Source organism: Aplidium turbinatum, chromosome 7 (genome assembly GCF_918807975.1).
Source record: "Aplidium turbinatum chromosome 7, kaAplTurb1.1, whole genome shotgun sequence".
Lineage (NCBI taxonomy): Eukaryota > Metazoa > Chordata > Ascidiacea > Aplousobranchia > Polyclinidae > Aplidium > Aplidium turbinatum.
Window position 1 is genome coordinate 27,533,194 of NC_137478.1, and position 27,122 is coordinate 27,560,315.

The 27,122-nt window shown below is 36.4% G+C and overlaps 1 protein-coding gene across 1 annotated transcript; it reads left to right on the plus strand.

The window, feature by feature from the left end:
• Positions 1-1,907: 1,907 nt before the first annotated feature.
• LOC145773902 (uncharacterized) lies at positions 1,908-26,634 on the plus strand. The gene is made up of 23 exons (XM_082585027.1): positions 1,908-2,021; positions 2,846-3,001; positions 3,757-3,843; positions 3,991-4,081; positions 5,308-5,456; positions 5,940-6,081; positions 7,084-7,241; positions 8,309-8,458; positions 9,602-10,012; positions 12,118-12,333; positions 13,713-13,808; positions 14,971-15,115; positions 15,756-15,866; positions 16,920-17,088; positions 17,460-17,586; positions 18,002-18,144; positions 18,610-18,791; positions 20,995-21,123; positions 22,330-22,446; positions 22,887-23,105; positions 23,594-23,739; positions 25,967-26,182; positions 26,539-26,634. Exons 1-23 carry the CDS (start codon positions 1,949-1,951, stop codon positions 26,622-26,624), a joined length of 3,519 nt encoding a protein of 1,172 aa, XP_082441153.1. The 5' UTR covers positions 1,908-1,948; the 3' UTR covers positions 26,625-26,634.
• The last annotated feature ends 488 nt before the right edge of the window (positions 26,635-27,122 follow it).

Here is a 27,122-nt window from a genome sequence, read left to right on the forward strand (position 1 = left end):
CTTCCGCCTTCAAGCATTTCTTTAAAGGTCTTGCGAATACACAGCAGCGTGATCTCGACCAAGTTTCGAACCGACGTTCTTTTAAGCTTCGTACCACCTTCATCTCTCTCACCTTTTTGCCATGCAGCTGAGCTCATTGAGAAGTAAGAGACATGGTTTGTTGTTGTTGGTTGGTTGGTTTGGTAGTTTTGAATCTTGTTCCTCGGACTGACAAAGCCTTGATAGGTTATTCCTGGTAGTTTCGCATGCTTGTAGAGGCTCTTGATGCAGGGCCGGTTACCGAGATTGGCAGAGTGAATCTTTTCGGTTGTTGAAGTGTTGTTGCTGGGGAATTATTCCATTCACTAGGTGCCGCTGAATGGAGAGCAGTCCTGAATGCGTTGCTCATGCTCAAGCGCACACCCCGAGAGTCGAACCAGCGCCGCTTGATTGTGAGCCGGGCCCGTAACGACTGAACAAACGGGGCGGACCATCGCGGGACTAATGTAGGCTCGATATCAGTGACATTCTAGTGGGCCTCAAATGCAAGTCACCACTGCAAAGCACTTACTAAAAAAATTAAGGAAAAGAAATAATGAATAAAGCATTGAAAAAAGAGATAGTTTTGTTCCAAAAGCAGGGATTTGATGCAAATGCACTAAAGAAAACAAAATAAGCTATGCATTTTTAATTTTTAAACTCCTTATGTTATTCCTGTCCGGGCGCCAAAGTACCCACTGCCCCGTTTTATCTAGAGTCTAGACCACTGCGTGTAAAAACAGAGTAAATCTGTTCATCAGGCATTTGATAAATAAAGTCACCTGCATTTTTCTAGTGACTATAGGCTACTAGGTTACCTCCTGATTTCAAGGATGATGCCTAGCTTTTATTACCGACGTTTCGTCAGTCAGCACGACTGACTTTACCAAGGGGGCTGAAGCAGGTAACCACAACCTGTTCAGCAACAACTACTGTGTGGTTGATGCTCCTATATGCAAGTTTTGTTTCCATACTCAAAACAGACAAGATCTTATGGAGGATTTTACACATTTCTCTCTCGCTGTGAATTGCGTAGGCCTACCGCCAGGCTGGCTAAGTGATTTTTTGTTTGCTCAAGCGTGCACATTTGTTTTTTGTTTGTTTTATTATCTTTATCCTGCATTGCGGGAAAGCGGACTTGAGCGCTATGCATCGGTGTACGCCTTCCGACGTACACCTGACCCACGCTGCAGCCGACTGCAATGTTTGTTTCCGGTTGTCTACTTTACTTATGACTTAAATTTGGTACTACCCATTACTCGAAATCGATCACTGGGTAGAGGCAATTATCGTAAAGTTTCTTGCCCAGAGAAACAACAGCAAGTGCGGGTGGCTGGAGTCGAACATGCAGGCTCTCGACTGCGAGCCCAACGCGCTAACCACTCGGCCACTGCTGCCGACATTTAGAGTGTATTGTACTTGTCCGATGCGTTATCTCATTTTCGGTGTCAAAATGATTGGTTTTACTTTCAATAAATCCACAGCAAGGAAATATTTCTATGAATCTTTTACAGACGTACACGCAACACAGCGCTTCAAATGAAAACAATGAAATTGCTGCCAATGTTTTACAACAGACGACAGGCTTTTGCATCGTAATATGCGTTGCTTAATCATTCCAAAAAATATAATCAATCAATCAATGAGTTTATTGAAACAAAAACAAAAAACAAAAAGGTGATACGAAACAAAAAGACGAACCCACGTTACTGCAATCATAATATATAAGTGTATACTATATAATATGGTTTGTAGCAGCGTACATATGTAATACCTACTGCATTAATATGATCTTTAAGTCAAAATGGTATACAACTGTCTATCACTTATGCATAACTTAATTACTGTACATACAAAAAATGTTTTCTTTTGAAACAGCAATATCTAGGAAACGGTTTTAGTTACATTAGCATATCTACAGTAAAGCATTATGAAAGTGGTTTTTCTTGTATATACCCTGTTGATTATCAACGGTTACACTAAGAACAAGGTCTCCGCACAAGGTAAGCAGACATACGTTTCATGTTCCCAGTCCGCTGTTTAAGTAAAAACATATTGCAATATTACAAAAAGCAATCTCCGTTTATTCTTGGAGCATGTTGTCGGGAAATTTATCTTGCCAAAACACACGCTTGCGTTCTTGCACAGACGCCTGGTTGGTTTGGTAGTTTTGAATCTTTATCCTCGGACTGACAAAGCCTTGATAGGTTATTCCTGGTAGTTTCGCATGCTTGTAGAGGCTCTTGATGCAAGGCCGGTTACCGAGATTGACAGAATGAAATTTCCGATTGTTGAAGTGTTGTTGCCGGGAATTATTCCATTCATTAGGTGCAGCTGAATGGAGAGCAGTCCTGAAATGCGTTTCTCAAGCGCACACCCCGAGAGTCGAACCAGTGCCGCTTGATCTTGAAGTTTCTTCGTTCACGAAGTCACCCGCTTACCAACTGAACTATCGGGGCGGACTGTATAGTCGGCACGACTCTTCTTCGAGCGTCGTACCGACTGCTCACTACTCGTTCGAGCAGTTCTCAGTTTCAAAGAGCTATTTCGGATTTTGGTGAATAAGAAGAGTTGGAAGGCTGAACATGAAAAACAAAGTGTTCCACTTGAAAATTGTATTTAAAATTTTTTTTTTAATTCTTGTACATCCTATTTGTTAGAAGCGCACACTTTTTATTCAGGTCATAAAACAAACATAAAAATTTCACTTTTTGTTATTTTTTTTTGAATGAGATATTTTATTGTTGAAGCCGTACATGTGTGGCAAAATCTTCAAAATTAAATTTGTTAATTTAACGTGACACCTGAAAATGACCTTGCTTTGCAGATTCTCTTCAATCCACTCTGGCAAACTCTACAAGTACGACCATTGAAGCCAGTAGCACAACAGACACAGGAGCAAGCAGCGCAACAGCAGCAGCAACTGAAAGACCGAGCACAGAGGCTACGACAACATTGCTCAAAGAAACATCTACTTTTGAAGGTATTTTGTTATTAGATCCTAATTGTGAGCTAAAGACTCAAATGTAACAAAATTAATTGCGAATGCTAAACAGAAAAACATCAATACACCTCAAGCTGTTGGTAACACTTTTCGTGCTTTGATTAAAAAAAAAAAAATAAATAAAAACAGACAAAATGTGTTACACCACGCCTGCTATAAATATTTTTAAACTATGAGCAAGATATTAATTTTAAATATGAGTAAAAGCTGGCACATATAATTCAACGTGCCTCTGAACGTAGCCTAACAGTTTTTCAGATTTGCAATAATTTTGACATTAACCCGGAAAACAGTTATCTGTCGCAAAATATCCCGTTGGTGTTATGTCGGGTGTGTAAACTAACACGTAGATGCACATCAACTGTACCGTAGTTATTTTACAATGATGAAATTTTAATTGAACAAAAATTCATTGCAATAAGTGATTTTAATATTTAACTTCGAAAATCTCTTTTTAAAAAACATCACTATTGAAACATGTTGTCTGATGATCTTGCATCGCTTACTTTCGTTTTCCTCCATTTCGGAAAAACTGGGCTTTTAAGAAGGTCTGGCGTGGAAAATGTGCAGGGAGCTTAGGTACAGTATGAGAGCTGGACTAAAGCTACCATTGTATGATGGGTAAAAGTTAACGCGTTTGCGGTTTTAACTCTTTGATTTTTAAGACTTTCAAACCCAAGAGAAATAAACATTTCAATAATTTGATTTCTCTAATTTTTAATAATTTTTTGTAGTCACTTCATCACTTTCAACTGATTCTCCCTCACTTGAGCTGACAACAATAGAAGAAAGCAGGCCTACAACCGAACAACAGACCCCAAGTATGTATGAGTGTTTAATGTTAAGACAAATTAAGATTTAGTTCCAAGTTCCAGTACAAACAAGAGGAAAGTTTAGCCACAAACATAATGTTAAATAATCCATGACTAAACATACTGCAATGCGATAACTATTCTTGCTATGTTTAGAAACGTGCAGTATCAACAATCCATTCAACTGCAGCTCAGGAGGGGAGTGTATCTCCCGAAATGACTATTGTGATTTTACTTCTCACTGCAGGTACAACGCCTATTGTAGTCTAACAAATTTTTGATAAACTTTTTTAAAAAGCGTTTTAATTTTTTTTTAGTCTTTGTTAATAAATAGGCCACAAGAATTTTTCTAGCAGGGTAAACAACAGAAATCACATCAACATGACTTTTGATAAACTTGTTTCAATCAAGAATATAATAACCAATTAATTTTGAACCAGCTGACTTCTATTTCTTTCCAGTTGATCACTAGTCGTAATTTGTTGTTCTCATGTTTATGTATTCCATACTTTAAATCAGAAATACAAATTAGTTTAACATCTATTGCCTAGTCATTTTTTGCATTTGTGATGAAAGACGCATTAGAGTTTTTTTCTTTTAAATTAAATAAAAAAATATCCTTTTTTGGTTGTATTTTATTTGCAATAATATGACATGCAGTGTATTCAAACAACATGGTATTCAAATTAAAAAAAAAAAGCCAACCGGATGTAAGCTACTGGATGTATACTACTTCCAGAACCGTTGAAGGCTCCGTACCAACAAGAGGCCAAGAGCCTCATACAAAACACATTTAAGAAAAGCAACTTTCTTGTTACAAACCTCTAGCTCAGCGGTCGGCAACCTTCTGCTCCGGAGCCGCATGCGGCTCTTTTATCTCTGCGCTCTGGCTCAAGTGATACTTTTTAGTTTTTTGTACTAGTTCGTGTCACAGCTAAACCATTGTGGTGCATCAAAACTACATCAAAAGTAAACATCGCTCCCGTCTCACAGATGAAAGTCTGCAGTCCTGCATGAAATTAAAAACGTCGCCTTACATACCTGACGCGCATGCGCTATGCAATGAAGTTCAGGAGCAAAAATCACATTAACTGCGTGAAATAATTCATTAAAAGAATATGTGTATGTTTAGCCTATATCTGACCATGAACCGATTGGTTGTGTTTCCCAGTCATGTTAAGAATTGATAGCTGTTGGAATGGTGTCTACAAATCAGTTCTACAGGGTGCGGCCGAATAACTCGAACAATAGGCTTTCCTGTAAGCGTTAGGTTTTTGCTGTAAGCAGTCAATTAGATGGTGCGGCTCAGAGCAGGTTTTAGTTTGATGGTGGCGAGACCAAAGGCTCTTTCAATGCTAAAGGTTGCCGACCCGTGCTCTAGCTAGTCAACTTTGATTTGTGGTTAAATGTTAACTGTTGCAAAGATGTAACGCTCCAGTAAGTTAATATTGATAGAAGATTGTACGTTTATAGTGACGGGAGCGATGAGGTACGCTTCGATAAAAATCTTCATCGAGACATCGGGATAGAATGCTTTGTACGTGACTCTAAAACCGGAAAGGTCAAGCCTTGCCTTTTACCACACGAGTACAGGTGTGACCATGAACTGGACTGCACTCTAGGTAAGTAAAGTATTACTTACTTTACTGTCAATGCAAAATGTTGTTTCTGTAAACCCGCAATATACTGTCTGCAGTCTACTTGACTTAGACTCAAAGTTTAAAGGTGTGCTGGCTTTTTTTAGTCGATTGAGATTTGGCCGGTCTTGGGCCTATTAAACCATTTTCATTCAAACTTGGCCCTAAGTTATATAAATTTTTATTAACTTCATACAAAACTGTTTGTTATTGTCAAGTATATTCTGTGTAAAAATCTAGCTTTTAGGCCTAGCTCGGGGGGCTTCAAATAAATATGCAGTTTCGGGCATGTTTTAACTTACGTTTTCCAGTTGGGGCGTAGCCTACAATATAGGGCGCGTTTACAGTTTGATAAGTTACTGAATACCGTACTATAGTTCAACATTGTAGCAATTTCATCCATGATTTTGACTAGCAGGCATAACAAAGCTGTGACTTTCAAGTTAGTAAGACATTTTATTTGTTTAGGGGAAGATGAATGTGGTTGCAATCACACCATGGTTTGTGATTCATCTCCTTTTCCAGTTAGAGAAAAGCAATGTATTGTCAGGTCCCAATTTTGCGATAACGTCGTGCATTGCTATGATCATTCGGACGAAAAACCGTACAGGTAGGCAAGCCCATAGCATACCAGTTTTTCACCTCTTTTGCTTTCCAGATTTTCAATAAATTAGCCTAGATACTTAGGTCGAGATGACTAATGATAATATTCTACACATCAGAATGATATAGGCCTATCCTGTAAGACATTGAAAAGTGTAGATGCTTCTGTTGCATGCAATATTTCAGTTTTGTCAATTTATGTGGTCTACGAAAAAAGATGGATTGAACACCGTGCATAACAACCAGTTAAAGGTCAGTTTTGAAGGATTGTGCGCGATATCCAAGCCATCTATTTTTTGTAGGCTATACCTAGTCTACTAATTTGTTATCAATTACTATCCTTTGACTCCAGCTCTGAGCAATAATAAGATTTCCTCAAATAATATCTGAACAAATGTCAAAATATTCGAAAATGTTTGGCTTTGTCTTCAAAATATGCAGTCAATTTTTAAAGGACTTCTGGCAGGTTTTGCCACGCAGTTGTTGAATTATCAAAGCAGAATTGTTTTCAACCCACAAAGCATAATTTCAAAGTCGCTTCAAAATACATCCTTTCCCGTTTTCTCCACAAATCTAAAATTTATATTACAAACTTTATACTACCCAATGAAAGAACTTATTTCTCATGCGTGAAATTAAAAAGAGGTTGGCTACGGTAGTAGCCTTGCTGTTTAAAACAGCTCATACCAGCAGACCCTTGTTGACTACATGCAGCTAATTCTTAGAATTTGTTTTTCACTTTTTGAATCAAGTTTGCTACTTTTTGCTCCAAAGTGAAGTTAGTGGTATATCTAATCATATTAAATTACAACGATAATATTTTTTTATTTTGGCAGCAGGTGCTTTTCTTTTCTGTGCAGGTGTCTTCAGTTAATGTTTGTTTCAGGTTGCATTTAAATATAATATATCTTTTTAATATACGTTTGAATCTAAATGCAATATGTCCTGATACAACGAAGACGATAGACGTCTCTAGGCCATGTGTAGCCTACATTCTGTGTGCTTTTAGTCCTGGTGCTACCGGCTACCAATGCGCTGTAACGAAAACAAGAGTGACGTCATTTTGCATGCTCCCGACACCGAATGTTTGTGATGGGATCGCGGATTGCCAGGATGCAACGGATGAGTGCTTTTGTGACGGAACTGGAACAAGACTTATTGAAAACTGTGAGTACAATACCTGCCAATCTTTTAGTAGAAAACTTGAGATGAAATCACATGAACCAAAAGTAGGTTTTCATTCCTTCTCTTTCCCATCCATAACGTAGCGTGGACTGTGCTTTGTCAAGAAAATAAACTTCTGTGAATTTGGCAATATGTTCCTAAACCTTACTTTTGATTGAATAGTTGATCACCTGGGAGAATATTTATAGACTCATAGCCGTAGGAGATGGAGGTGCAGGGGGTACAGTCGCACTCTGCTACAAAAAAAATAGGCTGAAATGTTCATATATTAAGGAAAAATTGCAAATTGTTGCGTTTTAAAACTTATATTTGCAGAAGCAAAATTTGGCCAAATTTTGTTTGCACCACAAAATCTTTTATTCTCTTGCAGCTACGCTTAGACTCCATGTAGAATCATATATTACTTGGAGGTTTTCTTGTAGAATAGTTGAATAACTTTTGCCAGAAAGTTCTCCACTGTTCTAGTTTGTTCTAGTTAGTACTGGTTGATGGTTGAACGATTGAACAATGCTGGCTAGTTGACTGAATGGTAAAGTGCGCTGCTTTCGTTGATGTCTGACTGCAATTGAAGACCTGAGTTTAAGAACTGCTTAGGTCCAAAAGACGACTTTTGAGATAAAGGAAGAGTCCTTTCAAATGTCTTGTCTTATATTTCTATGTAAATACAAGCGGATTATAGCAAAATTAAACCGTTTAGAAATCAAATGTTACGCGTCGACAGGCATAGACCATCATACCACATATTTTTGGTAATAATAACTCAATTTCCACAACATGTAACTTTAGTAGTTCTACAACGCAAGTCTTCAACTGCTATAGAGACATAAAATAAAATGATTATTATTGTTAATATCAGCTATTTATGTGATTCGGCGGCGTTCTCATAGTTTTACTCATATTAAAGGTATGACTCTTTCTTGCAGTGTAAGCTTCCCTTGCACCTCACTCAAGGGATGAGAGTATTTCTTTCTTATCAAGGCAACAAAAATTTTTAGGCACATTGCCTATGTGCTTTGTTCTGCTTCTAATGATTGTTATTTGTATGCCAGCATTTTACAATGGCCGCTGCTTCCGATGTTTGGACAAGTCCTTAGTTATTCACCACAAGCAACTTTGTGATGGATTGTTCCACTGTCAAGATTTGTCAGACGAGTGTCTGTGTGACTCAAAGCCAAAAATCTGTTCACAAGTATGCAAAGGTACATCCATTCTACGCAGGCTATATCTTCGTTGGTTATTGTTAGATCGTTAAAATGACCTAACTATATATAAGCTTAGACGTGATGCCCGGGTTGGATCAATCTTGGTCGGGCCGTCATGGCTAGTGGCCACCTGGAGATGCGGCCTGAGTTGTCACATTTTGCAGATTTTGATTGCAGCTACTGCTGGTGTCTGGCTGACATTTTCTGAGATTTTTTTACTTATTGCTGCCTCTTTATGATATAAAAGCTTTTTGTTGCTTTGGGGAAGCAGTAGCAAATGAGAAAAAATAAGTTGAAAAACGCTCAATCAGACTGTTATTGAAAAATTAACAGTCTGACTAAATTTTTGAAATAAAATTGTCTTTCTTTTTCAACATCTGAGGATGTTAAAACCTATTGTATCATCTGGGGAAAACAGTAAAGAAGGCGTAAAAATATAATTTTTAGAAAAATTCATTCAAACAGTCACCAAAAGTTGATAAAATCTGGAAATTTCTGCAAAATGTGACAAATCAGGCCGTATCTCTACTTAGCCATGGGGCAGCTCATCTACTGTATCGTCAAATCAAGAGCAATTCATGGCTTCCGCGATCAGCAATAGGCCTACGTCATCGAAAGAGAGGCCATGAAACAACCTGTTAATTTTGCAGCCGCAATGAGGAATGACAATTTCAAGCAAGCATTGGTGCATTTTCTTGTTAATTCTTAGAAATCAGATGAATATTCCAGCTTCCTCGACTTAAAGGTTCTTTATGCTACACTTGATGAAAAATGTTATGTTTATCGAAAAGATGGCGAAAAATGTTATGTTTATCGAAAAGATGGCGAAAAATGCTGTGTGGTGAAGAGGAGTCCTTGGCATGCTACCACGAAGAAGCAGATACGCGCCTAATGTAGCCTACCACATCGTCACCGCATGCCAAGATGTGAAAAATGTAGTAGTCCGCTCTAATGACACGGATGTTTTGATTATACTGTTCGGAAATTTGTCGTTCGTACAAAAAGACGTACACATATGGATGGAAATTGGTGTAGGCCTACAGGCAAACAACACTCTGAGATATATTGATGTATCAAAGCTTGGCAGTACTTTATCTCCAGACATGCTTCGGTCGCTTCCCGGTTTTCATTGCTTTACAGGCTGTGATTATACAGCTGCTTTTTCGGGTAAAAGGAAGGCTCGACCCCTTAATATATTGGAGAAAAATGTGCATGCTCAACATGCCTTTGCTGCTTTGGGATATTTGAAAAGTCTTGATGAAAACATTGAAAAGGGCATTGAAAAATTTGTGTGCCAGATGCATGGATGTAAAAGTGATCATTGCGTTAATGAATTACGATTTAAAAAAATCATTGAGACATACAAACTGAAAGGTTCCAATCCATTCCGACGACTGAAAGGTTCAGATGGAAGCAACTTTCCCCCGTGCAAAACTGTGCTCCATCAGAAAATAGTCAGAGCGAATTACATTTGTGGCGTTTGGAATCATGCTGCCGAAAAAGGAAGCTTTTTCCAGACACCAGTCGAAAGAGGCTGGCGTTTGGAAGATGGTAAATTCACTCCAGTTTGATTTCATGGAGATCCAGTTCCGTCCACGCTGGACAACGTTCTGCAAAGTGAGAAGGGTTTGGACCAAGACGGAACAGAATCAGATGATGAAACAACAGAAACGGATGAATGTGACGTTTCTGACGACGAACCTGCAGACCTTTAATGAATAGATGTTTTTGTCTTTCTCCACCTCAAGCATAAATAAATTGTAGGCTATAGCCTATATAAGCAACTTTTTATCTTTATTCTTGTAAACATGGGGATAGAGTATGATTTGAACTTGTATTAATTTTACGGTTTCCACCAGAACTCACGAAACCACATGGAACACAGTGTTAGGATTGATCTTTTCACATGGCTGCAAACCGGGGCCAATGCATAGCCTACTCGAGAGAGATTATGCAGGAGGCATGCTTTTTCAAGAAGCTTTTTGACTTGATGAACATACGGTTTCAAATAGTTCAATGTGCATCTTTTCGTTCTAGTGTATAGTTTAACGTTTCTTTCGCACGCCGTTCCAGGTTTCGTTATTTTGTAGCGAGCAATTTTTCCATTCCTTTCAACACAAATCACATGTTATTCGAGAAGTCCTCTCAGTTGCTTAAATGAGACCACATAGCGTGATTTGTTTCTGTTCAGTGTTTAGTCTGAGAAAAACTTAAATTTAGGTAGGCCTACGTACAATCAGGGGCGGATTAGCAAACTGAACTAGCCGGGAATTTAAAAATAATAACGGTCCACTTCTATCAAAATAGATTTAGCATAAAAATGCTCGTTTCACAAACAATTTATTTCATTTCAGAAAAAGTCTTTCACCGGTAATATGATGTAGGCTATAAAATTAGACATTGTACGTATTTGTATAGCAAGCTTCGATTTGTAACTTGAATCATTGTCAGTGTTATTCAAACAAAGAATTAGGATATAGCGCTATGATTATTATATTTCAAATAAAATTTTCTTTTGTACATAAAACAGGACAGTGACCCTCTGACCGGCCAACCGGGAACGTTCTCGAATTCCCAGTAGGCTAATGATTAGCCGCCAATTCCACCCCTGCGTACAATATCTATTTTCATAGCGATACATTTTAACCTAATAAGCAAGTGTTATGCTGTGTAGATATTATATCTTACATGCTTCGTTGATTCTCCAAAATATTTGCAGACGTTTTGAAATATATACGAGAGACACTTGGTTTCATACCTTATGATGTTAATTTTGTGAATTTTAGGGGTTATACCGGTACCCCAAAATGAGGTTAATCCCCACTTTGGGGCCATAAGAAAATTTGTTTCGAACTCAGTGGAACATGCCCCAATTGATGAAAGAAGTTCCATCTTTGCACCTTATGATGTTATTTTTACCGGTACGTACTTTGATCCAACTTTGGGGGCTCTTTATTCGGGAATGCCCCACCTGGGGCGACCAAATTTGATGTTCTGAAATCCGTAAGTGAGGTACTATCATCTACACTTGGTTTCATCCATGTTCCTTATGATGCTAATTTTGTGAATTTTAGGGGTTATACCTCAAAATGAGGTTAAGCCCCACCTTGGGGCCATAAGAAAAGTTGTTTCGTACTCAGTGGAACATGCCCCAACTGATGAAAGAAGTTCCATCTTTGTACCTTATGATGTTATTTTTAGGTATTTTGCCACAACTTTGGGGGCCCCTTATTCGGGAATGCCCCACCTGGGGCACCCAGATCGACTTGTTCCAAAGTCTACAAGTGAAAGCATAAAATCTGGCGTAGGTTTTGTTCTTGTACTTTATGATGTTTTTTGACCCCCAAAATGAGTGTTTCACTGGGCCGTAGCCCCCAAGCGCCCCAACAGTGAAACCTCGGATGTGGGTTTCTGAACATCCCACAGTGGGGCAAGGTTAATAAAACACTCAAACCTTTTGTACCTTATGATGTTACAAATACGTCACGGGCTGCCGGACTATTAAGTGAATATAGCCACAAATCGTATGTCGCCAAACTCAATAGATTTTAAGACTTGAATACTCTGAGGATAAAGTATGTGCAGCCCTACAATGAACAGTGTCTTCTTGCAGAAATACACTTTCGTAACATCCACTATTCTGTTTTTTTTTTTAGAGGAACAAGGTTGTAAAAATTGTAAAGTCGGAGAGGTGATGTGTCGGATGCCAAATTCTTTATCATTTCAAAAATGCATTGCAAGAGAACAAGTGTGTGATGAAACCTTTGACTGTCCTCTTCGTGAAGATGAAGCTGATTGTGACGTCGATTTTTCTAAATTTTTCAACTGCACTGACGGTTCCAGTTACATTCCAAAGCATCAGCGATGCGACAGTAAGTTCACCGTACAGATGGTTAAAAAAGTTTTTTTTTATTCATCGTTTTTTTACGTTTTTTTGTTTCTTTTGCGTTTTATTTGTTTTTTTTGTTTTTTATACTACTGTATTTTCAATCGTTTCATATATTTTTTTCAAGTACCAACTGTTTTTATTTATCATAACAAAGAACTGCAAAAGAAAATGTTGAATAATAGTTGCTGAATCATTTATTATGAATAAGTTTAATGCAGTTTTGACTGTTATGTAGGCTAAGTCAGGTCGGTTTCACTGTTATGTAAGAAATGTGGTCGCATGCTCAACAAGTGGTACCAATGAACCACCCAACCAAGTGCTACCAACGATGACGATGAGGACTTTTCGGTACCAGTGGTAACCGTGTTAACAATCAACCTCATTTGTTGCTTGTCTTGATTTCTTTTACTAGTTTGTTTATTTCATTCCTGTCATTTCTTTCATTACATAACGTCTATTATGATGAGTATTTTGGTGTTCTTTAAAGTCTAGTTGGTGAATGTGAAGTCTGGTCGACGTTAACTTACTGATAAAAAAATAGAGAGGACCATACTAATTTGGAAAATTCAAGTTCTTTCAATTTAAATTTATAAAACTTGAATTTACCAATTTAGTTTTATACTTTATACTTTTTTTATTATTTTATCACACACTACTACGCATCCTTTTGGATCATTGATAAAGTCAAAAAAGATTTCAATGAAGAGTTTACTGACAAAGTTTTATTTTGACAACTTACAGATGTCTTAATTATTTCACGACAGATCTTTCACAGAAGCAAAAGTGCAAATTTTGTTCCAACATTTAAATTGTAGACAGATTGTTGGTGTAAAAAAAACGATTGTTTTTGTAATTTCGTTTTTTTTTTTTTTTTTTTATAAAAAAACATGTTTTTTAAAACGAGCGCAAAAAAAACGACTCACATCTCGAATCCGCCTTCAACTCAATCCGGTAAGGGCTCGACTTTGTGAACAAAAAAACGGCAAAATCAAGCAGCATTAGTTTAGCTCATGATTTGCGTTTGAACAACCTGTTTCAAGAACAGCTATCTATTCAAAGATACCTCGTGGATGGAAGAGTTTGCAATAATATTGTTCACATACTTCGACTTTTATTGTCGTACTTGATTCCAAGTATTGACTGCCTCTTGCATGAAAATTTTCCAAGATTTCCTGTTGTTTGCTGTGTGTATTAGGTGTATACGAGTATATAAGATGTTTACAGATATACGATATATGTACGATGTTCACATACGAAACGCTTAAAACAAGAGTAACAAATAATTCATTATATTTTTACAATAATTGTTAAACAGGCCTGTCATTCTAGTTGCCACACATATATCACTACGCTATAATTTAGATGTGTCACAATGCAAAGACAAGTCTGATGAAATGAATTGTGGAAGTGAATATTTCGAATGCACATCGTATTATTATAAAACTGCAGAACGAAAAGGTAAGTTCACTTTGCTTGATAATAACTTAACACTTTGGCTTAATCCCAATTGATCAACTAAAAACGACCCTTTTCAAATGATCATGAGGTGTAGCCTTTGAACACCCCTTCCTACACGTCGCAGTAAACAACTTAAAATTCAAAAAAAAAAAAAAAAACTTTTGGACCAGAATTGAACAAGGCAACTATTCATTACATGAACCGAAAAACGTTTAGCCTATGTCACAGTGAGTCGATTGTAAGCGGAGCCGTAAGTTATCTTTTTTTAAATAATTAATCACGTTGATTTTTTCGCTTTGAAACGCTGTTAGAATTTAAACTCAAGCTACTTTTGTTGATCTAAGATAGCCTACGTGACTTGCATTGAAAACAAGCTACACTAGGCAGTTCAAAAAGCAACTTTACTTTTGTTCATCCAAGTAGGCTATTAATTAGGCTATACTCATTACAGTAGAATTCGCCTATAGTGACTTTGGCTATAGTGACACTTCGTCTATAGTGACACCTGTTGCGAAGTCCCGTTTGCATACGCTAGAGTTGAGTAGAATTCGGCTATAGTGACACTTCGGTTATTGTGACATTTTTTCCGCGGTCCCTTCAGGTGTCACTATAGGCGAATTCTACATTACTAGCTTTATGGAGTTGAACAGCTTTCTAAACCACGGAAAAATCACAAAAAACAAAAAAAAAACATTATTAGCTGCTCAATGTATAGGCTACTTTGAGATAGCCAAATAGTAACAAAAGGGTAAAGGTGGTCCCATACTTGATTTCAAGCGTTGGGGGAGATGCAGAAACAAGGTTGTCATTATACTAAGCTTTAAGTATTCACAAGAGTAAGGAACAAGTTCCTTTCTTTCAACCATCTTTCCTTCAACTACACTCATCTACAGTAATTTATGACACCCTGGGTAGAGTTAAGCGATGTTTTTTAACAACCAGCTTAACGCGGGAATCGAACTAGGATCGCATAATGAGAAAGGGGGCGCTTCATTTGCTTGGCCAGCCAACTGCCTCCAGCCAAATGGTAGCCCTTTTTTTGCAATACTTTATATGCTGTTATGTTTTGTAGTTAGGGGCATTAAAAGACTTTTTTTTGGTAAGTAAAAGTCCATTGTTATACAGATTAACTTGAAACGTAAGTTAATATTTTTACTTGCAGTGTACGATTTTGCGAGACCTCGGTATGCTGTAGCATGTGATCAAATTCCAACTTGTGAAGACTTGGAAGATGAATGTAATGAAACAATGTGTGGGACACCTCTGCCTGAATACTGTTCCCATACCCTAGGAAAAGCTGGATTCATGTAAGCAGAGATTGGTTTTTTATTCCCACTGCTAAAAAATAAATGAGTGTTCAGCACTACCAGATCCGGTTCTATACCATAACCAACTTTTTTTTTGTAGAAAAAGGGGAACAAATTCTTTATATTATAAAAGACATACATAGGCTACAGTAGTAAGATTAAAAAGTGTCATGTGTAGCTGGATATATCAAATTATTGTTAGGGTATTACTAGCCTATAAGCTACACTCGTCATTTATAAATAGTTTGTTTTGTATTAACTCAAATTTTCTTTTTTAACTATTGGGCCGTTTTCATTTAATACAGATTAGCCTATATTGCCTGCACATAACACTTTGTAAATTCTAATATGTTTGAAGATCTGCAAAAGCAATTTATAACAAATATTGAGCTAAAACTACCTCAGAACAACAAAAATACATAAAGTTTGATTTCCAGTGTCAACACCTGAAAATGAATTGCCATTTTTTAGATATTACATTACAGCTACTTTTCTACAATGCCCTACTGTCCGTGTTTGATAGCATTAATACATTTTTTAAATGCAGTTTCACTTTAAATTGACTGACAGAAGCAAGTTTGCCGTATCTTATAGATTGAAAACAGATGAATCTCTTCCATATTTGCTTTGTCATTTTCAGATGTCCTGGTATTCGTTCTGCAATTATAGGAACGGAGATTTGTGATGGATTTCCGACTTGCTCCGAAGCGTTTCCGAACAGTTCCGCCGATGAAATTGGATGCCCTGGACGGTGCGTTTAGCAAGTTTGTCATGAAACTTCACTTTTACTAAACAGATCTTGAACAACATTCGCAATCATGAAAATGGTGAACGTTAAGTGGTTTAGAACAGTAGCTTCCAGTCACCGGTTCTCGAACCGGTGCCCGTACGTGTATTGTTTTTTTTTTTGAGTTCGCAAAAGGTCTTAATTTTTGCCAAAGTAATTTGATTATGAAATCACAGCATTGCAAAATTATTACCGCCTGTAAAACTCATTCTACTTGACCGATTAACTGGAGTGAAAGTGGCGTATCTCGACTTCGTTGATACAGCAAAATTGTTGAAAGTAAATGTCAACTTTCTCATAGCCCAGATTTTGTGCATATCTGTTCAATTCACTGTAATATTTTGTCGCAGGTCTGTAAACATTGTTTTTTTTTATTTTTACCGGTTTCTCGGTGTAAAAACGTTAGGAAACACTGTAGACCGATAGAACTAAGCAACCACAGGGCACTGCCGTGTGGTTGCTTGATTTTATCTGTCTATGGTTGAAGAAAGTCACCTCTTTACCAAAATTGTATTACGAAACACTGGCTTAGAGTAGGCTACCCTACGTCAACACGTTGTGAGTATGTTAGTTTGGGTTTCTAGAGAATCTTTGCAGTAATTGTTTTAAAATTTTTTCTCGTATTCAGGCTTGCGCTTGGTGCTTGAAAATTTGTATTATATAAACGGGAAAACAAGGAAGCCAATATTCGTGTCCACCTTCACAAATAATTTTAAGTGCCCTGCCGAAAACGTAGCGACATGCTTTTGAGCGGTGTCGAACCGGTGCCTTTTCAAAAGGCGTACTTATAGGGTTACAGTGTAGATTGAGTGCAGATGACTAAACAGCATTGGGTTTTGAATAGACTAAAGTCTTGAAAATTGCAAAAAGATCCTTCATAGCTCAAAGCTGCAAGTTTTTCTTTTGGTTTTCTTCAGAAGCTTGTCGTTAGAATAAAGTTAACCTAAATGTTGTTGAGTATTTACAGTTAGATAAAAAGAACTTTCCACATGTCATATTACTTACTTTTGCCATTAGATTTTACTGCCAAGACAAGGGATCAACACGCTTACCAATTCACATTCCTCTTTCCGCTCTTTGTAATGGTGTTTCTGATTGCTTTGATGAAAGTGATGAAATTAATTGTTCAACAACTACACATTTCTACTGCAGCTCAAAACTTCCAAGATATTTGCCAATATCTAAAGTGAGTCGCTAGGAAATTTGAGTTCAAACGTTAGCGCATTAGACGTTAACTTATTGTAGGAATATTGTATAAAATAATTTTTCTGCATTCTAATCTTTATTTTTGCTGCGGCTTACATTATTCACCGACACATTTACAAGAGTTTTTTTTTTTTTTCTTTTACCCGACATACAAAAGAGACGCAATCAGCTACTTTATAACCAGATAATAACATAATTTCTGCTAATTTTCAGACTAAATATTTTAAATCTTACAAAAATAAAAAGCTCTTAATTCTGTCACGTTATACAAATTCAAACGTAGAGGTGGCTAAGAAAGCATTATATCAGTTCACAAAGCAACCATTAAAAATCAATTTTTTGTCGTTGTAGGTCTGCAATGGAATACAAGATTGTTCAGACGGGGAAGACGAATGCCAGGACTGTTCTACAAGTCCATTTTCATCGGACACATTTCTCATAAACTCTTACGTTCTTCAAGTTTTTGTTTGGATCATCGGTAATTTATTGCGTTACATTTCAACTTTATATTTTGTCTTAATTTGTTAAAGATGTCATCATTAGCCTACATGTGTTTAATTTATAAACTGCTTCAAAAAAGTGGATGTTGATCATTTTTTTGGAAAGGTTAATCATTTTAATTGACAATTTCATGATTTTGCTACCAACCAACTAATTAATTAACTAACTAATTTTGTTTCACAATAGATCGAGTTTCGCCTTTAGCAGCATGATTGTTGCTTACTGTAGGCTACAAATGTACAGTATTATACAAACGATCTGTTTTAGCCTGATGTCAAGTGGAAAGAGGCACCAACGCAAAGAACACCATATTAAAACAGGTCATTTGTATCTACATTTGTGAAATAACTTTGTTTTAGCTGTTTGCTAATATTTTTTGATATTCTTTTCAGGTTTATTTGCTGTTTTCGGCAATATTGGAGTTTTATGTCACAATGCTCGCCAATTTATTACAAATAGTAATTCTTTGAGTGTGGTGGCTTTCAATCATAGGATATTAGTTACCAGCTTGGCTATGGCAGATTTACTTCTTGGGGTAAGTTGAATCTTCCCATGCATTTTGTTTAATGTTTGATATGCTATAGTACAGATGATAAGGATAAAAATCAATTAAACAAAACAGCTCAGCTCACACTTTTTCTTGGTTGCTTCCTCAAGGTTAAAGAATCAGGTGGACCGATGTATTTGATATCGGCTACTGTTGTTCGCACAAGACGTAGGTTAACCATTCAACTTTATTAAATTTTCTGTGATAACATTTGGCAAGGTACTAACAAAGGTTGCTCGAAATATTTCCAAAATCTCTCTTTTTACTGCGAGGCAAAATAAATTAGTTTTGAAGAATTTTGACCAAACAATTCGACTAAACAAAACAATCGTGGGAAAACGTGGCCTTCCCAAACATCGAAACAGCTATCTACCACTGCGAGCTCGTCCCATCCTCGACTGCCAAGCACATTTATTTCAAAACTGGACAAAAGGTTTCATTTTTTCATTTCAGTTTTACCTTATTGGACTTGGAATTGTCAACAGTGTAAACAAGGGAGTCTATTGTAGAGAAGACATCCATTGGAGATCCAGCACTTCATGTGTCGCCATTGGAACAATGGCTCTGATCAGCATAGAATGCTCTGTGTTCCTTCTCTCAATTATGGCAACAATGCGATTATTTCTAGTGACCAGGTTATCAATGAGTGGTCGCAATTGACATTGAGCTTATAAAACTTAACAAATTATTACTAACTTCTCCTTAAACTTCCAACCCCTAAAAACATCAGCGGATTTGCAAACTTTTGTTTTGTAAAGCACAATTTATTGTAAAAATTGTAACTTAAAATGAGTAGGAAAAATAAAATGGATATAGAAGTATTTTTGTTTAAACCATAAACAGACATAACTAAGCAACAACACTACATTTAACATTATAAAAACAAAAAACAACAAGCGAACGTTTTCGGCTAGTCATAGGCTATAGCCCTTTTCAAGCCTATAAGAAAAATACATTATTGAAAGAAATGCTAAAGAATCATATAGTACCACAGCAAAAAATATGGTCAAATCTAAACATTTGAGAAACTGCCTCGCTCACACAAAATGATAACTGAAAATTACACAGCGCAAAGGGTCAAGTATTTCAGAGGTAAAAATAATTGATTGTTCAGACAAGGACTCAGGCAGATTACGCAAGAAAGACAGAAGCACAAGAGATAGTGGCACAAAACAAAGTAATGCGAAAAGCACAAGACGTGATAATTTAATCAAAAAACTGTTAAAAGGTAAGAAGCTCCGCAAGCAAATAATTGCCTGTTGAGCCCTGGGTTTAAAGATTTGATGATCAATGCCTCATGAATTTTGGTTTCGAATTCGGACAAACACTTACGTACAATTTTGAAAGACTGCAATGACGGTTTATTATTTGAGCACGATTGGCAGTTTCTAATATGGTCTTTAATTGCACTGTTTTTATTAAAATTAGCCAAATTCAAACGCTCTCCCACTCTCGTCACCAAATGTCGCGTGGTCATACCAATGTATGACGATCTCGCATCATGCGAGCAAGTGAACTTATACACGACGTTAGAACATAAGCGGAAAGGAGTTTTGGACTTTAACTGAAAATAATAACCAGCTTTAAATGTTTTATAAACGGGAAAAATCTTAACGTTAAACTTCAATGCAATAAATCTGGACAAACTTGTGGCAAAACGTTTGGATTCCTTGCCAACAAACGGGATTGTTAGAAAGTTTTTGAAATCAGGCTCCTCAACTGGAGACGTAGTGGAAACCGAATTCAAAAACCCTCTAAGAACCTTATTAAAAAACCAAGTCGGATAATGATTAGCACCAAAGTATGAGCGTAATTTATTAATTTCATTATTGAAACAGTCATTGTTCGAGCAAATGTCTCGAGCTCGCGAGATAAGATAAAAACAGTGCAATTAAAGACCATATTAGAAACTGCCAATCGTGCTCAAATAATAAACCGTCATTGCAGTCTTTCAAAATTGTACGTAAGTGTTTGTCCGAATTCGAAACCAAAATTCATGAGGCATTGATCATCAAATCTTTAAACCCAGGGCTCAACAGGCAATTATTTGCTTGCGGAGCTTCTTACCTTTTAACAGTTTTTTGATTAAATTATTACGTCTTGTGCTTTTCGCATTACTTTGTTTTGTGCCACTATCTCTTGTGCTTCTGTCTTTCTTGCGTAATCTGCCTGAGTCCTTGTCTGAACAATCAATTATTTTTACCTCTGAAATACTTGACCCGTTGCGCTGTGTAATTTTCAGTTATCATTTTGTGTGAGCGAGGCAGTTTCTCAAATGTTTAGATTTGACCATATTTTTTGCTGTGATACTATATGATTCTTTAGCATTTCTTTCAATAATGTATTTTTCTTATAGGCTTGAAAAGGGCTATATGACTAGCCGAAAACGTTCGCTTGTTGTTTTTTGTTTTTATAATGTTAAATGTAGTGTTGTTGCTTAGTTATGTCTGTTTATGGTTTAAAAGAGTTACCTCTCTACCCAAATTGTATTTTTGTTTAGGCCAATATGTAATAATAATAATATATAGGCCTACTAATGCAATATTGTAAATTGAGTGGGATTTTTCTTTTCGTTTAGCAGAAAGCGGTTTGTTTGCTACATCAATTTACAACCCACCAAACTTAAACAACTGTCTCCTCGCATATTCTATCAGTGATAGGCTATAGGCTACATGGGTAGAAGTCTGTTGGATGATTTTTTTTAGCTTGGCCCAGTACAAATTAATTATTGCATGACGTTGTAAAGACATTCAACTGTTTTCGGTATTTCTTTTTTACATTTGTTTGGTTCGTGTTCCAGTTTTAAAATAGCAACAAACTCACAAATTTTTCTTGTAGACCGTTGAATTTTCGCCTTCACCGACGATACATTGTATTGGGAGTTATTTGTGCTTGGTTTGTATCATTTCTTCTTGCTTTGATTCCTCTCTCAAACGCAGAAACAGACTACTTTACTTCAGAATTGTGGTAAGTTAATCCACGACCATGCTAAGTGCTTAGAAAAGCTGTAGAAGCTGCTAACGGGCAAATCAAGCTTGTAACTGCAGAGGATCGATGACTTTAGTATAACTTATGCCAAGAGTTTAGGTTGACCAGCAAGACACTAACTAAAGTAACTAAACTAAACATTACAACAACGTCGTTCCTGTAAAAAAGTTCAGGATATATTCTTCTCAAATTGAATTAAATTACTTTTTTTTGTCTTTTGTAACGTCGTTTACTTAAATTAGCTTATTGTCATCCCTCGATGTCTTTCGCAATGCTCAATTTGCTTTGTGAATACATTTCGTAGGTACGGTACAACATAAAATTTTAGCAACTTTGATAATTGTTTTTAGTTGTTTGTACTAAGCTTGTTAGTGTTGCAAATTGTAATACTCATAATCATATTTAATATTATTTACAGTTATCTCTGATTAGTTTTTGTTTAATTCAGAGAGACTACTAGACTTTTGACGTTTGAATTTAATATACAGTATACGTTAGTTTATTGTGTTTTTTTAAATAATGTCATTAAATCCCATTGATTTTTTGTCAATTTATGTGTCTGTGATAACGATAAATAAATTATAATTGCCCCAATCGCCTTCTGCTCCTTTGGATCAGCGACTGGCTGAAGGCTAAAAATTTCCTTTTGAATCACGTGATAAGCAAATGAAAACATTTTAAAATGTTTCAAAGTTTGATTTGAGTAGAATGCCAGCGTGAAATTGATCATAACATATTTTTAATTGACTCTGTGCTACTTCAACAAAAACAGTGACTATTTTAGCACAACCTCCTTTCTATTAAAACCCAAAGGAACACATCAAACCCCTCAAAAATGATACAGCGCACAGTCCAAGGTTTATTTATAAAATATCTGACCAAATCTTCCAGTCACGCTGGTAAACGTCTTGTGACTCATGGTCATGGACGTTGAGAGGATATTTTGGGACGGCTACCAATGAGATCCTTGCGCCCCAAATCATGACATTTATAAAAAAAACAAAGAACGCACTGAATCCAAAGGATACGCTGTGATTTCGTCATGCTTCCCGGCCCTTAAATTACCCCGGACCCTTGCTCGAAAGTACTACCTGGACCCCCTGTCAATGCTATTACATGTGGTTGTCATATAAAACCTAAACCGTACTCATTTCTAAATACTTTCAACTAATGTTTCGTAATCAGGTATCAGCATAATCCCTTTTTGACACTGGTTAACCGACAAACTGTTGAGGATCTCACGCAATATCTTTGGGCCTTGCAAGACAGTGCCACTGCTGCGTTCACAAGAAAATCCGACGGGTAAGATGTTAATGGTTTATTAGTGTAAACAAGCATAACTAAATAAGCATTTCTAAACAAGCATACCCGGATAGTGAAACGGGCTTTTTGAATGATGTTACTTACTGTTTTTGAGTATTTAACTGGAAATAGCGAGTAGAAGGCTGCACATAGCTCGAAGCTGCAGATTTTCGTCTGACTCTATTCAGGAGCTAACGTCAGAATAAAACAAACCTAAATGTGGTGAAGTATTTATTTAGATTTAGCTTCTCAAACATTTCTAGACAAACCATCAACAGTTTTTGATGCTACATTCTCTTAAGGTTTAGATTCTATGATATTTCTCTTATTAAGCTGTTGTTTGGAAAGATAAGATAGGACAAAGTTCACAATGCATCTTAAATTAATTTATGTTCAGTTGCAGGTTATTATTATATATATATATATATTTTTTTTTTCAGCACACTGACCTGGGAGAACATGATCCAAACCATATCTGTACTGAATGACAGCTTTGTGCCAAGTTTGAGATTCGGATATTACTCCGCACACGGAGTATGCCTCCCTCGGCTCTTTCCTGATCCGTCTGCAGATCGTTCATGGGGATTTTCGCTTTTCCTTGTCATTCTCAACTTTATCATTTTCATTTACATGATCTGCGCGTATAGCGCAATCTACAAGTAAGAGCTTAACAGTTTTCTTTGCATGAAATACAACTTTAGGGTGTTGCAACAATTTAGGCTGTTCTTCTTCAAATTTTATAAACCTTAAACAAAAATAAAAAACCCAAAATATCGGTACAAACTCTTTGTAGCAAAAAACTGTTCAAAAACTATATTGTCTTCATCTAAAATGCTAAAAATGTATTTATCATAAATGTAAAAGTATTTATAGAACTGAAGATGAAGACAGTATAATTTTCGAAAGGTTTGTTTGTTAAAACATGAGTTTAGTATCTACATTTTGGGCTCTTTATTGTTTGATTAGAGTAACCGAGCGTTCCAACCATTTTGCTCATGTACCCTACAAACCTTCTTCGCCAATTCGTGGAATCTGCTTTATAACACTCTTGCGATGGTGGCGGTAAAATGGAGTAAGACAGATATCAAACAGATATCACACATTTAACCGGCAAGAAAAGTATGGAAAAACATGAAAATGTGTTTAGAATAACTGTGAAGAACAGCCGACGAGCCGGTGGTGTGGATGAAGATGAAGCCGGTCTGGCTTTGCAGCACAAGATCAGCAGAATTATATTCTCTAATTTTTGCTGCTGGATCCCTATCTGTATTATGGCTTTCATCAGCGCTGGAGGTGAGATAAATATTAGATATAATCATTCGCTATCTCCGCTTGCAGCAGATTGCGCATCAACATGGGTTAATTGACAGGGTTCCATGTGATTTTATGAGCCGTACTGCTTCCATGCTGGCTCAAGGCAGATTGGAAAAGGGTGATATGTTACCAGATTATTACCCGATTTATCCTCACTACGTTATGCAAAAAAGAACACAATCGGTACCCTTTTAAAGTCTTTGGTATGACCCGACCTGGAATCGAACCCAGGTCTACCAGCACCAGAGCCGAAGGAGATAACCACTGATCCACGGGTGCTGGTTATTAATATTAGATACTCCGTAATTATTAATTAACTTTACAGCCTGCATTTAGAGCTGCAAGTTTGTTTGATTACCACAAGTCGCAAACATTAACTGCAACTTCAGTGTGAATAAATCTGTCTTTTTTACTGAAATCGAAACAAATTTAAATACCAATCAAACATACTTGCAGCTTTAAATGCAGGCTGTAAAGTTAATTTGATTTGTATTTAAAATCAAATTTGTTTAGATTTCAGTAAAAAATACAAATTTATTCATGCTGAAGCTACAGTTAATGTTTGCGACTTGTGGTATGGTTTGATAAATTGCTACCTCTCATAATTATTTAATAGTAGGCCTAACAACATTTATTTTGCACTGGTTGCAACAGCAGACAGTATATGGTGAACCACACAACATAACATGAGGCTGATAGCTGTAAAAGAAGATTTAGTCAGCTGCGTTCCATTATTTAGGCATGTCAAGTGTTTTGCCGAGACACAACTTCGTGCTTTGGAGCGGTGTCGAACCACCGCCCTTTCGAAGGTCACGGAGACATTCTCACCACTCGATGACGGAGTCGACGGATTTAAATTATGAACATCAGTTATTAGTTCAAACAACTCCAAACTCAAACAAACGATTGTCATCGTAAAACAAATGATTCCATTCTTTTTTTAAATTTATTAGGCTTTTCTTTACGATGCAAACTTTACAGTAGAATTGTTGCTATAAATACACAAGCCAAGAGACAAAACAAGAAGTAGTACATATTGTATTTTTAAAAGGAACATACTCATTTACAGTATAGGTCTGGTAAACAAACCACATGATCTTGTTATTATTGTCAAAACAAGAGAATATTAATGGAATGTCTGACTTTCCGATGACGTCAAGTGATTGCTCATTCAAACGAAAAAAAATTGTATGCGTACAAAAATCTTGCATTTTTTAACAAGTTCTTGTAACGTGTGTTTCCTGCTGCTCCAGAAAGAATGCCAGACCAATCATGACACTTATTTGCGCAACTTGCCATGAATCATCCCTGTGGAAAAATGTGTCACAAATTGTACTCTGTAGTCAAGAAACATATTCTGTTCACGAGGTCCTTAAAATAGATATCCGTGTTCTTTCTCTCTGGTTTGGCGGTTGAAATGGCGTTGGCTTGATTTCAAGACTTGATAAAAAACATTCTTTTTGTGATATGTTGCATAATATCCAAATTTTTGCGGAACTTTATTAACTCCAAATGCAATGCATTGTTAATAAGAGAAACAAAGTGGTTGGAAATGATTCAGGGTTTCCAATAAAAAAATGTGCAAAATAAAACATTGATCTCAAATCCATTATACAATTGTCGTGCTGTCTCTATCAAAATTACTTCACAAAAACGCTTTTAACCAATTCCGTGTGAGATACAAAATCCCATTTTACAATCAACTATCCAAACACAGGAATTGTTTTTGGGTTTTGGGAATGTGATGGCTGTATATAAGCAAGCATCAAAGGACGTGGAGTTGGGACCTTGCAGCTAAATCGTGACTCCATCTGGATAAAAATAAGGAACTTCTGAAAAAGAACACAGTATGCGAAAGCCAAATGTGCATATGAAACAATGCTTGCATAATAGGTTTTCTTAAGAATAAGTTTCCAATACGAAAATTTTTACTTTCATAAGGACATATACCTCCTCTAGGGAAAAACAAAAGGCAAGGTTTTTATGAAACCCCAGTCCAAGAGTAACTCCTAAATACACCTCCTGACGTCAGTACATGTATCTTGCTGTTCAGATGTTCATTCATGCACCATACTTTACAAGTTTTTTTCATATTCTTCCGTTATAGAGTGCTGGTACACTGCAAAATGTAAACGGTGTGTTTTTTTTTATCTCAAAACATATTCAATGATGAAAAAATATCACTGACAAATCAAAATTGTTTCAGGGAATTATGTATCCCAGGAAGCTTACGCTGTATCTGCCATTATCCTTCTTCCAATCAACAGCGCCTTCAATCCCCTCCTTTACTCTGATTTGCCTGAGCTAATTTGGGCAAAGTTCTTTGCTCGTACAGCCTTTGGAAAGTGGGTTGAATCCAAGAGATTGACTCGTCTCGAGTCCAGGAGAAGAAAATCAAGAGCTTCCAGTTTATCTGCTTCAGGTACCCTAGGAGTAAGATTTTCAAGCAATATTCTGTTTGTTTAATTTTGCAATGTTTCACGTAAGCTCATCTCTTTTTAATTCAAACCGTGGCAAAACATATTTTCAAATTAAAGGAAAGATTTTGTTTGTAATGCTTTATCTCAAAAGATCCGGCATCTTTTGAAAGTAGTTATATAATTTTTTTTTTACAAATTCCGTAATAAAGCCACAATGTTAATGTAATCTGCAATGCATTTGTTTGGCAGTAACGTTTTATTCGTGATTTGATTGTACAAAAAACAACCAAAAACAACTCTATGCTTTTATAACTTAAGTGTCAGATTTTACTTTCGAAAAAATAACGTTTTTACGCAGCACTTCGTCAAACGGAACTGACTAGATTTCAGACTAATGCCATGAAGAACAGCTCACAATCAAATGACGAACTTTCGAAAATCTAACGAAGGTAAAACAGACATTTTTTCAAAAAAATCAACTTTCAAACAAGTTTTGAAAAAAAGGTTAATCCTTCCTGCTGTTTTCTATATTTCAGGAAAACCATAGACCTACATTTGTATTTCTAAACAATATATTTGGCGAGAAGAACTTGAATTCCACAATACAATTAATCCAGCAAGAAATACTTCAAATTGCAAAAAAAGATGCGAATTGGTGAACAGTGTTGACGTACAACTTTTCGGCCTAACGGTCTGAATGACGTTTAATAACATAATAGGCCTACATACACAAACCCTTTGTGTTTTATATTCAAATACAGTATATTCATCTTATGAGTCGATCAGCATGAATTTTGTTTTCGGAAAATATAAAATCAATGGTCAAATATACGAAAGTGTATCCCAATTTTTCCCAAAGGCTTCAAAGTCTACATCTGAAGGAAGATGGCAGCAAAGAAATATCTTCTATTGACTTATGATATAACAATGATCAAAGTTGTA

What these genes read in the sequence shown, in the direction of transcription:
- LOC145773902 (XM_082585027.1), top strand. Translation starts at nt 1,949, where the DNA reads ATGAAAGTGGTTTTTCTTGTATATACCCTGTTGATTATCAACGGTTAC. An exon ending in AGAAACATCTACTTTTGAAG is followed by an intron (nt 3,002 to 3,756) that starts GTATTTTGTTAT and finishes AATTTTTTGTAG; the next exon opens with TCACTTCATCACTTTCAACT. An exon ending in TACTTTACTTCAGAATTGTG is followed by an intron (nt 21,124 to 22,329) that starts GTAAGTTAATCC and finishes TTTCGTAATCAG; the next exon opens with GTATCAGCATAATCCCTTTT.